The sequence below is a fragment of the Pteropus medius genome, unplaced genomic scaffold, assembly GCF_902729225.1.
Source record: "Pteropus medius unplaced genomic scaffold, Ma_sr-lr_union100, whole genome shotgun sequence".
NCBI classification, from domain to species: domain Eukaryota; kingdom Metazoa; phylum Chordata; class Mammalia; order Chiroptera; family Pteropodidae; genus Pteropus; species Pteropus medius.
In genome coordinates this window covers 2,946,931-2,960,244 of record NW_024345861.1, presented here as the reverse complement: position 1 = coordinate 2,960,244, position 13,314 = coordinate 2,946,931, and the positions used below count along the sequence as shown (strand labels likewise).

The 13,314-nt window shown below is 35.4% G+C and overlaps 1 protein-coding gene across 1 annotated transcript in view; it reads right to left on the bottom strand.

Annotated features, from left to right (window-relative positions):
- The window catches only part of TENM1 (teneurin transmembrane protein 1), a 1,050,723-nt gene that overhangs the window by 196,309 nt on the left and 841,100 nt on the right, over positions 1–13,314 (bottom strand). The window contains exons 21-22 of the mRNA XM_039874688.1: positions 7,053–7,314; positions 4,517–4,784 (exon numbers count right to left, since the gene is read on the bottom strand). Coding sequence (XP_039730622.1) covers positions 4,517–4,784; positions 7,053–7,314 — 530 coding nt within the window. The remainder of the gene's footprint in view (positions 1–4,516; positions 4,785–7,052; positions 7,315–13,314) is intronic.

Genomic DNA, 13,314 nt, shown 5'->3' with positions numbered 1-13,314 from the left:
ACATCAATATTAGATTGCTTACTGTCATTTAAGACAGACTGTTCCTTTTCTTGGTGGTAAACTTCCTCCTTTATAAAATTGTGGTAATAGTAGGTGATAAGAGATTGCAGCATTTTTTTTTCTTTTTAAAATTCTTACGTGGCAAGACAAGAAGTTGGCAAATCTTCCCAGTATCATTTTTTTAAAATGTCATTTGTCCAGAAATATGCAAATGATGGAGATGGAATAAGAGAGAGACTTGAGAGTGAAAAAGAAAAACTCTAAAAGAACTATCTGACACCATCAGAAAAAAGCAACATATAAATAATGGGTTTACCAGAAGGAGAAGAGAGGGAGAAGGGAACAGAGAGCATATTCAAACAAATAGTTGACGAGAATTCCCCAAACCTACGAAAAGAACCAGATCCTCGAATCCAAGAAGCAAATAGAACACCTAATTATCTTAAACCGAAAAGGCCCTTTCCAAGACACATTATACTAAAATTGTCAAAAATTAATGACAAAGAATTCTCAATGCAGCCAAGGAAAAGAAGACAATAACATAAAAAAAAAAATTAGATTATCATTGGACTTTTCAGCACAAACTTCACAAGCTCGGAGGGAGTAGAAACAAATATACAAACTATTGAAAGAGAGAAATTACCAGCCAAGAATAATATATCCAGTAAAGTTCTCTTTTAGATATGAAGAAGAAATAAAGATCTTTTCAGACACCAAAAGCTGAGGGAATTTTCCACCACGAGGCCTGCATTACAGGAAATACTAAAGGAGGTCATTCTACCAGAAACAAAAGGACAAAAAAAATATATAACTATGAGGAAAATGACTAATAGGCAGACAGAAACAGGAAAGCATAATCCTTACTAAGAACAAGGTATTAAAAGTTTAAATATTACATAATGGTTAAAGGTAGGAAAAAAAACACTTTAAAAGGAGAAGACAACAACAGCTACTGCAACCTATAAATAAACATACAGCATAAATAGGGATAACTTGAGACAACAAAAACAGAAAAGGGAAGGGAGTAAAGATCTGAATCTGCAAAGGAGAATAGAGATAAGGCACATGCAGAAGAAAATGGACTATTGTATATATATAACTTTGCTTTACATAAACTTAATGGTATTCACACACACACAAAATCCAGAACTGAGACATATAACATAAAACAAGAAGGAACAGAGGGAAAAACCATAAAACCCCACCAAAGTAAAATAGCAAACAGTAATACAAGGACAAAAAAAATGGAAACACAGAGCTACCAGAAAACAAAAGGTAAAATGGCTATAGAAAAGCCCCATATTTCAATAATCACTCTAAATGTAAATGGCCTGAACTTACCAATAAAAAGGCAAAGTAGCAGATTGTATCGAAAAACAAAACCTAACCATATGCTGCCTCCAGGAGACACATCCCAGATCCAAAGACAAATATAGACTCAAAGTAAAATGGTAGAAAATGATACTCCAAGCAAATGGCATTCAGAGAAAAGTGGCTGTAGCCATACTTATATCTGACAAAATAGACTTTTAGATAAAAAAAAAAGTAATGAGAGACAATGGACACTTCATAATGATATATTAAGAAGACATAACATTCCTCATTTGGATGCCTTTTATTTCTTTGTCTTGCCCAATTGCTGTAGCTAGGACTTACAATACTATATTGAATAATAGTTGTGATAGCAGACAGCCTTGTCTTGTTCCTGATCTTAGAGGGAAAGTTTTAGTTTTTCATCATTAAGTATGATGTTAACTGAGGGGTTGTTGTATATGGCTTTTATTATGTTGAGATAATTTCCTTGTACACCCATCTTATTAAGTGTTTTAATCATAAATGGATGCTGTTTCTTGTCAAATGTTTTTTTCTGCATCTGTTGATGTGATCATATAATTTTTATCCTTTATTTTGTTGATGTGGTGTTGATCACATTGATCAATTTGTGTATGTTAAACTATCTGTGTGTCCCTGGAATGAATCTCAGTTAATCGTGATGTATAATCTTTTTAATATATTGTTTTATTTGACTTGCTAATATTTTGTTTAGGATTTTTGCATCTGTGTTCATCAGAGATATTAGTCTATATTTTTCTTTATTTTGTGTTATTTTTACCAGATTTTGGTATCAGGGTAATGTTGGCCTCACACAATGAGTTAGGAAGTATTTTTTCTTCTTTAATTTTTTGGAAAAGTTCGAGAAGAACAGATATTAAAATCACAATGTGATATCACCTGATACCTGTCAGAATGGCTATCATCAATAAATCAAAGAACTACAAGTGTTGGCAAAGATGCATAGAAAAGGGAATCCTCATATACTGTTGGTGGGATTGCAAATTGGTACAGCCGCTATGGAAAACAGTCTAGAGGTTTTTCAAAAAAATAAAAATGGATGTACCTTTTGACTCAGCAATTGCACTTCTGGGTATTTTTCCAAAGAAAACCAAAACAATAATTTGTAAATATCTATGCATCCCTATATTCATGGTAGCACAATTTACAATAGCCAAGATATGGAAGCAACCTAAATGTCACCAACAGATGATTGGATAAAGAAGTTATGGTTTATATATAGAATGGAATATTACTCAGCCATTAAAAAAATGAAATCCTACCATTTGCAATGACATGGATGGCCTAGAGGTTATTATATTGAGTGAAGTAAGTCACACAGAGAAAGATAAATACCATGTGATTTCACTTATATGTGGACTCTAAAGAACAAAAAGAACAAACTTATCAAAAACAGACTCAGAAATATAGAGGACAATTTGGTGATGGGGAGGGGTTGAGGAGCTGGAAAAATGGGGTGAAGGATTAAAGAAGTACAAATTAGTAGTTGATAGATGATCACAGGGATGAGGAGCATGGCATAGGGAATGCAGTTAGCATCAATGTATTGGCTAGGTGGAGAGCCAAAGGAGAGAAAGAACGATTAGGGGGATCATTTTATAAATTATATAAATGTCTAACCAACATATGGTATACTTGAAACTAATAAAATTAAATTAAAAAAATAAAATAAAATTGAGAAACACTGGAAAAAATTAAAGAAGACATACAGATCGCCAAGTGACACATGAAAAGAAACTCAACTTCACTAACTATTAGAGAAATGCAAATCAAAACCACAAAGAGATACCACCTTACATCTGTTAGAATGGCTATCATCAACAGGACAAGTAGTAACAAATGTTAGAGAGGTTGTGGGGAGAAAGAAACCCTCATACACTGCTGGTGGGCATGTAAATTGGTACAGCCACTATGGAAAACAGTATGGAGGATCCTCAAAATACTAAGAATAGATTTACCATGTGACTCAGCAATTCCTCTGCTGGGTACTTACCTCAAAGTCTTGAAAACCCATATCTAAAAGATATTTGCACACCGATGTCCATAGCAGCATTATTCACAGTGGCCAGGACACGGAAGCAACAAAAGTGTCCTATGATAGATGATTGGCTAAAGAAGCAGTGGTACATACATACAATGAAATATTACTCAGCCATAAGAAGAGATGAAATATTGCCATTTGCAACAACATGGATGGATCTTGAGATTATCATGCTAAGTGAAATAAGTCAGACAGAAAAAGTCGAGAACCATATGACTTTACTAATATGTGGGATATAAAACTGAAAGCAACTAGCAAACATGACAAACAGAGACTCATAGACACAGACAGTGAACTCATGGTTACCAGAGGGAAGTAGGGGGAGGGGAAGTAATTAGGGGTAACGGGGGTCAAATATTTGGTGAGAGAAGGAAATTTGGTGGTGAACAAGAGCGCAATATGACATATTAAATTATGACATATTATTAAATTTTACACTTGAAACCTATTTGATTTTATTAACCAGTCACCAAACTAATTTTAATAAAAAATAAATAAAACTTGAAAAAAATTTAAGAAAAATAAAAATGTTGTTTGAGAGAAGTATATACCTGAAAACTGTAGACCCAAAGGACCTCCTAAGGTCTCTGTTACCTGTAAGATTCTAGTTTTTAAAGCCTTGAGATAACAGAAAATCAGAAGGACTAGGATGGCAGGATGACTTTTTATTTAACCTACTAATGTAAAAATTTAACAGAGTCTAACCATTTTAGACATAGAGGATAATTAGTGGAGATGCCTATAAGTTAAAATTTTGTATTTCTAAGTGTAAGTGACAATCTTAATGTCAAATCCAAAAACATGGCCTAAAGAACGTTATATTAAAGGTCACAGTTAGAAGGCAATACTCAGTTCTGGAGACAGTTACGAGTCAGATAGTGTGTGATTCCATTGGTATGCAGCCATCGTGAAAGGGGAACTAAAATCGTTTGAAGCAAGAACGTGTCAAAAAGAAATTTTAAACAGATCCAAAGGGAGTGTTTAAATGAAAAAAAAAAAGAAAAAAAGCCTTAGATCCTTTAGATAAAAAAAAAACCCATAATTATTCCAAATACAAATTCATATGCAACCAGTACTTCCTGTTTTATGAACATCTATTTACACAGAATTATTTCAACATACCCAAAGCCTCTGCCAGGCCCCAAACCTTCTGTCCATAGATGTCGGTCTTATTCCAAGCAAATGTATAGATGAGATTAATTGCTGCAGGAAACCACTTCTGTATAAGTCGCCCTTCCACAGCCACTGTGAGGTGTACTTTAATCATCCCCACGGGAATGGTTGAATGTGTCAGAAGGATCCGTAGCAGGGTTTTATACCCTGGGGTGCGGCTGCTCAGGTAACTCAGCCTCACAAAGCTGGAAGGAATAGGAATCTCCTCCTGTACAACCTAAAATAAGAAAGCCAAATCGGCTCTTGTCAGTGGTCACAAGTGGACGAGGATATGGCATGCTTTGTTGGCTTATAAACATGCCAAAGGAGAGAATTTAAAGGGATCTATATATGTCAAGGCATTTGTTCTAGAATCTTATGAGGCTGCATGACCATAGGTTTTGTATTTTGCACTGGATTTTTATAGAGACAAGACATCCAGCCAACCTTAAGGATTGCTCTCCTTTTCTTCCATGCCAGGAAAGACTGTGAAAAGTATAATTTCAGTTTTCCACCAGTATTCTAAAAATTGCTTAGTAGGAGTTGGAGATCACACTGCTGAATGTCAAGCAATTCAGTGATATGGGCTCCATTAAGTGGCCTTTTTCTTATATGTACCCATGTACAAAATCTTGTTTGATGTGGTAAGCCATATATAACAAAATCATTGTTGTAATCCTTATTTAGGCTAAGCTCTCTAAGAGGAAGTTCTCCAGAAGCAGGCCTAGCAAGTGATATTATATGACAGAGATTATGGATTTCCTGGAATTAGTCTTTACTGATGCCATCAAACTCATATTTTTTGGAGCTGTAGAATAAACCCAAAGGTCATATTTTTAAACAAATTTTGCTTACATATTTCTCTGTGCCAGGATGTACTAATAGCTGGGAATGACTTTTTTCCAAGGTGGCATCTGTGACTGAGAAGCAAATAACTCCCATTAACTCCTCTGCAACTTTTATACTAAACATTGGTCCCAGGGTGAAAATGTTACTTGGCTTCTTTAATTAATTGCTATTATTTGTTTATTAGCACAGATGGAGTTAAACAACCAAAAGTGGTTACTAAAACTAAATCTTGTGTTCCGTGACTTTCAACTTTCAAAATACAGCAGAAGAAAAAGCCCCTCCTATTTAACACATTTAAGGTGACACAGTTAGTATGAATATTTTTGGGCCCTCACTCATTTTTAGTTCATGACCCTTTTCCTTCTTCATTTCTCAAACCAGTACATATAGTAGAACTAATTTTAAACACATGGTATCTCATATTGTCCAGGATTTCTGGCCATTCTTTTCTTTCTGAGGGCACAAATCCCTTTGTCTATTTATTGTCCAATTTTTCTTCCTCTACATTAGCTATTTAATACCAAAGCTGTCCATTGGCTCTATCTCTTAGATGGTGGCAGAAGCACAATAGTGAAAAATAGTATGATGCTTACCAACTTAGTATTTCATTTCCCTAAGAAAACATAGACTCCTCAATCAGCTTGAAAATTTTTGTGCTGAAAGAGACCCATACTCCCTAATGACATCTGTGAAGGGATTGGTATATCAGTCAAATGTACTCCTTAAATACTGTCTTGGTTTTTCTTCCTTTCTAAGGAAAAAACAATGGAAAAGACAGGAGCGGCAACTCGTTGGACTCCTTTTCCTGTAGAGCACTATTTTTCGTGAGCCTTTCTTAAGTGGTATCCTATGGGCACTGTTAATAGTTGGTGGGGATGTTGTAATGGAAGAAAAGCCAATTCGATCTTGGAATGTCCATTTACTTCTTCTTGAGCATATTTTTTGAATGCTGGATCAGTATGACTTATGAATCCATTTCAGTGGCTTCCACATTGAACTATCATTAATGTGTTTCTATAATGTAGTGAGAGAATTGAACTATGGATGTTTGAATATTTAATATTGGAGTGAAAATATTGAATGCTCAATAAGGAAAAATTTCTAGGAAGCCTAAAATATAAGAGTTCAAAAACATGGATTCTTCTGACTATAAGGTTTGAATACTGAAAAGCAAAGATTTAAACAAAACTCATAGGCTTGAAAACTACCTTTACTAAATACAGCTAAACAAGAGAAATTGTTTGACTTCTGAGGACAATGACAATGGATGCAAACTCGACAGTGGAAGAAAACTAGATTTTTAAAAGAGCTTTCATTTCAGAACCACAAATAGTCCTATCTTATTGATTAGACTGATATCACAATTGAACCAGCAAGTTTGTTCTTTAGAGTACAGTGTTTATTAGGTCAAGGTTTGAGATTTAATTCTCATGACAGCTAGTTCATCTTGCTTTGTTCCATGGCCACAGATAGTGCCCTATAGTCCTAGCTAACCACTTTCCAAATGTGTGCCAGAGGACACATTTGAAGGCTTCTTTTGGCAAATGAAGGGCAGCACATTATAGGACTGGCAGGAGTACCAGGAAAAGGAATCTAGCCATGATACTATCAACCCCATGATACTATGATTTTATAATTCAAATGTAAATGAACTCACCTGCAGCTCAGGAACAATAGTTCCCCTTTCCGGACAGGACCCTCCAAATGATGTGAGTGGTGAAGGAAGCACAATAGGGTTTGGGCTGATAAAGTTGGAGATATCGCAGGATGGTGAGTCTGATACAACTCTCTGCATGGTTACTTTCTCCACCACAATAAATTGATTCCAAGGCAACCAGAGTGTCCTCTTCTCAGACAGGAAAGGTGAGCGATCAAAGATTAAAATGACAGAGATACCACCAATGGCTACAAGATCAAAGCTGAGAAGGAAACATATAAGACAGTTTCAACCAAATGAACAACCAAAATGAAATTAAAGTTAAAAAATAAGTCATACTCAACTATATCAATTCATATTCTCTATTTTATAAATACCCTCTAGCTAAATATTCATTCCATGGATAACTTCTTTTCACTATCTGGTAGACTTCTGGGAAAAAATTCCACATCACCAGTTGATATTCACCCAGAATTTGTAAACCAATTTTAATACTATCTTAAACAAAATCACTACATATATTTCTGCAAAGCCAAATTTGACATCACTGTGCCTTATTCTAGAGATAACTGAAAGATGACCATTTAACACTCAGCAACATCTTTAATATAATGCATTACTCATCCTCAAAAAAATTCCTGTGATGTAATTCAAGAAAAGTAAAAAGCCAAAAGGTTAAATATCTTGTTCAGTATCACAAACATAGTGTCAGAAACCTTATGGTGTCTTTGAGATGGTATTTGGAGAAAGATGCTGGCAGAGGAAAATTGTTCAGTGAAATTTGCTTGAACAATACCATGCCTGAACCCTCCACATCTGGATATCTACTTTGGCTCCTGACTGTGGTTGAACTCTACATTTAGGATTTTTGGTTCTACTTTAGAATGCCTCTTGGTTTTCTATTATAAGACAGCTTGTAATGGACCCTGCTCATCTTCACTGATGATTCCTTTCATATCTCTGACAAAGCAAGACTGCCTCTTCTGCAAGTCCACCTTTGACATGACTCTTGTATTTGAGCAGCACAGATTCAGGTTTCAGTTCATTCTGCACTACATGGTTCCACCTTATTTCTCTTGTAAGTATAATGATATATTTGAGATAATGTACTTGAAAACATTCAAAAAGCATAAAATACAACATAAAAGTAAGAAAATGATAAATTATTATCAGTATATCTTAAAAATGAATAAAGGGCAATATAATGAACCTTAATATTCAAAGCAACTTAAATCCACAGGAGAGAGATGTAAATAATTCCTTGCATTGAAAAAGATCTTTCTGTAAAACACTTTTTCAATGAAAAAATGCCCCGATAGGTAATCAGACTTAATTATGGATATCTCACCACTCCCTTCATATGACATGCATTCTATTTGTTATACTATTACCAATTGTGTCTTGTAGAAAACTTCCAGATAAAGATAAGCGGACAGCATCAAAGGATGGCTAATACTGTATATTTTATTGTTGCTTTTTCAGTCAAGTAGCTGTAATGTTAAGGCAGTTTCTAAAAAGAGGATTTGAAGCACTGCATTAGCTATAGAAAATAATCTAGGTTCGAGATAAAAAAAGAAAACCCTAATGGCTTATAGTTTAAGACATAGAGGTTGAATTCATGATAATACAAGAGCAGGTTAAGGCACGTATACTGGGAAAATTCAACATTACTTGTGAAGAGACCTTTCTTCTAGTTCACATTTTTATTGCTTTAACTCTGTGTCTTTGGGCAAGTTTATTTGCTTCGCCCAAACCTTAGCTGTTGACTCCTTAAAACCGAAGTGCTTATTTATTTGAAAATAAAAATAAATGCAAACAAAAGTCAAAATAACTATCCAAGCAAGAACATATGTACCTGGGAATTATTCTCTATTTCTAGAAAGATTAAGCGGACGGAGTAAGCTTCTTGTTTTGTAGCAAGAATGTGGTTTTGGCTTCATAATTCCAGCACTGCCACGTTAACTGTGTGTCTGTGGGCTAGTTATATAGCTTCCATGAGTGTCAGTTTCCTCACTAGTAAAATGGGCTAATGTGCTCTATCACTCAGCTACTACAGTAAATGAGTAAATGAGATAAAGACTTAAGGGTCAAGCCCATTGTAAGGACTTAACAAACATTAACTTTATTCTTAAATCAGATGTACTGCCCTATTAAATTTACAGATGCTTTCTCTTATAGTCCAAACACACTCTAGGCCAGGTTTTATTATCTCCATAAGCAGATACTGAATTTTAAGTTCTCCTGGAAACTTCCTTTAGGCTTCTTGTGATGGTTAGTTTTCTATGTCAACTTGACTGGGCAATAGTACCCAATTATTCAATCAAACATTGGTCTAAGTGTTGCTGTGGAGCTATTTGTAGATGTGGTTAATATCTATAATTAGTTAACTTTAAGTAAAGGAGATGACCCTTGATAATGTGGGATGGCATCATTCAATTAGTTGAAAGACCTTAAGAACAAAACTGAAATTTCTCTGAGGAGGAAGGAATTCTGACTTAGGACTGCAGAGGTAGCATCAACTCCTCCATGAGATTCCAGTCTGCTAGTCTCCCTAGGTTTTGGATTTGCCAATCCCCACAATCACATAAACCAATTACTTGAGATCTCTCTCTCTCTCTCTCTCTCTCTCTCTCTCTCTCTCTCCACATTGGTCCTGTTTCTCTGGAAAACCCTGACTGATTTCTCCTCTTCCCACCTGGCTGTTATATACAGAAAATACTGCACAGCAGATTCATTAGTTGCCACAGAGTGGAAGGTAGATCTGTGGCCAAAAACTCATTTGAACCATTCCAATGCTAAATAGAATGCTCTCTGAATGATTAATTCTTTGGGATTTCTCCCACCACAAATGATCATCTTTGGCATGGGTCATTAAAACCAGGCTATAGAGAGGAAAGGGAACATGGTGGAGTGAGAGATTTCCCCAATTCTCTCCCCTTGAAACAACAATAAGCTGAACATATAAAACTCAACTAAAAACACCCAAACTGTACACCAGCACGTCTGAGCACGGGATCTGTGAATAAGAGCTACCACAGGTCAGAACCCCTGCTGGCAGGCAGTGAACTGGGAGAAATAAGCTGCATCTTACAGTCTGACCTCCCTGTAGGGGGAGGGGGAGGGGGAGAAAGTGCGGCGACTTCCCTGAACAGCCTGGCATGGGAGAGTTTGTGAGTTCCATGTATTCAGTGGCAGGGCTGTCATCAGGGCAGAAAGCAGAGAAGTGGATGGCAGAGAAAAACAGTTGATTTTTACCAGGCACGGCTGCAAAACCGAAGCTGAGTTGCAGCCCCCAATCCCCAACTCAGAGTGTCCCTCCATCCATAACCTCCGAGACTGATCACCCAGGAGCCCCAAGGGAATCTGAACAAACGCTACCGAAACTGTTGCTAACACTGACAGGGAATTAAACTGAGGGTTGCAAGCATGATTAAATATCTACAAAAAGATAAAGGCATTATATAAAGGCATTATCAAGGCTTTACGTAAAGCAGGGATCCAAGAGGCTTAGACGCCACTGACTGGAAAGCAAAAGAAAAGTGCCTTCTTTGCAGCAGGCTAAAGAGAGACCTTTATATAATAAATTTCCTTTTTGGAAAAAAAGTAGAATATATTTCCATTAATGTCCAGGTGGAGAAATAGTCCATTAAACACCATGAACAAACAAAGGTGACAAGGCATCTCAGAAAGAAAGAGAAAAATCTCCAAGAAATGAGCTTACAAACATAGAAATATGCAACTTATGTGACAGAGCATTCAGGATGGTACTTCTGAAAAATCTCGGTGAATTGTGAAATTAGTCATATCAACAATTTCAGGAATTGAAAAAACAACTAGATGAGCAGAGCAAGGAGATTGAAATCCCCAAAAAGAACAAATAGAACTTCTGTATATAAAAAACACACTGCAAGATTTGAAAAATGAAATAGCAAACTTGGGAAATAGAGTTGACCAAATGGAGATAAGGATCAGTGATATCAAAGACAGAGATCTAGAAATAAATCACAGAGAAGAGAGAAACCAAAGAATGAAAAATAATGAAAGAGAAATTCAAGAACTAGCTGATATCATCAGGAGAGGAAACATAAGAATAATGGGCATTACTGAAGGCAAGGACTAGAAAGCATTTTCAGAAAAATAGTGGATGAGAATTTTCCAAATCTAAGGAATGAGCTGGAGCTTGGAATTAAGAAGTCAACAGAACACCTAATTATCTCAATCCAAAAAGGCCTTCACCAAGACACATTGTTTTAAAATTATCAAAAATCAATGACAAAGACAGAATTCTCATGACAGCCTGAGAGAAGAAAATGGTAACTAATAAAGGAAAACCCATTAGATTATCCTCGGACTTCTCAGCGCAAACCTAACAAGCCAGAAAGGAATAGAATCAAATATTTAAACTATTAAGTGAAAGGAAACACCAGCCTAGAATAATGTATCCAGCTAAGCTCTTCCTTACATATGAATGAGAAATTAAGACCTTTCCAGACATACAAATTTGCGGGAATTCTCCACTACAGGAAATTACTGAAAAGGGTCAGCTCATCTAAAACAAAATGAGAAAAAAACAAAACAAAACAAAACCGTAATTAGGAGTAAAGCAACTATCAGGTAAATAGAAGCAGAGAAGTGTGATCCTTACTAAGAACAGGGCATTATAAGCTTAAATAATGAAAAGAGAATTGTTATAGCAAGATAGTAATGAAAGTTCAGCATATATAGGTACAAGTTGAGATAACAATGACTGAAAAGGGGAGGATTCAAAGATCCAAATTCACAAAGGAGAATGGAGATAAAGCACATGCAGAAGAAAATGGATGACTGTATATATATATATACATATATATATATATAAAATTAACCTTTATTTATTTGTAATGGTAACAACACACAGAAGATTCAGAACTGAAGTATATAAAACAAAACAAAAAGAAACACAGGCAAAACCCACAAAAGCCAACCAAAATTAAGAACACGGACACACAAGTTCAAAGAAGCAATGGAAACACCGAGCTACCAGAAAGCAAAAGATAAAATGGTTATAAGAAGACCTCATATTTTAATAATCTCCCTAAATGTAAATGGACTGAACTCATCGATAAAAAGGCACAGAGTTGCAGAATGGATCAAAAACCAAAAAACAACCATATGCTGCCTCCAGAAGACACATCTCAGCTCCAAAGACAAATATAGACTACGAGTGAAAGGGTGGAAAATGATATTTCAAGCAAATGGCATTCAGAGAAAAGCAGGAGTAAGCAGTACTAATATCAGATGAAATAGATTTCAAAATAAAAAAGGTAAAGAAAGATACTGAGGGACATTTCATAATGATAAAGGGAATCATGCACCAAGAACACATAACACTTAGTAATATATGCTCCAATACTGAGAGCCCCAAATATGTTAAGCAATTACTAGCAGAACTAAAGAGAGAAACAAACCAAAATATCATCATAGTAGGGGACCTAAATACCTCACTGTTGGATATGGATAGATAATCCAAAAAGATAATCAATAAGGAAATCACATCCTTAAATAACACATTAAACCAACTAGACATAATAGTCATTTATAGAGCCTTCCATCACAAAACCACTGCTTATACATTCTTCTCTAGAGCACATGGAACATTCTCAAGAATCGACCACATACTGGGACACAGAGCCTCAACAAATATAAGAGAGTTGAAATCATACCAATCATATTCTCTGATCATGTTTTGAAACTAGAGATCAACTGCAAAGAGAAATTAGGAAGAACCACAAACACATGGAGATTAAAGAACATGCTACTGAAGAACAACTGGGTCAGAGAAGAATTAAAATAGAGATCAAAGGATAAATAGAAATGAATGATAATGATAGTACAACATATCAAAACTTTTGGGACATGGCAAATGCATTCATAACAGGAAAATTCATATCATTACAGGACTATCTCCAAAAACAAGAATGAGCCCAAATAAACAACCTAATGCTTCATCTTAAAAAACTAGAAAAGGAAGAACAAATAAAGCCTAAAGTCAGCAGATGGAAAGAAATAATCAAAATTAGAGTAGAAATAAATGAAATTGAACACAAACAAACAAACAAACAAAAAAACAGAAAAAATAAATGCAACCAAGAGCTGGTTCTTTGTGAAGGTTAATAAAGTTGAGAAGTAATGGCTAGACTCACTAAAGAAAAAAGAGAAAGGACACGAATAAACAAAATCAGGGATGAAAGAGGGGAAATTACGACTGACATTGCAGAAGTAC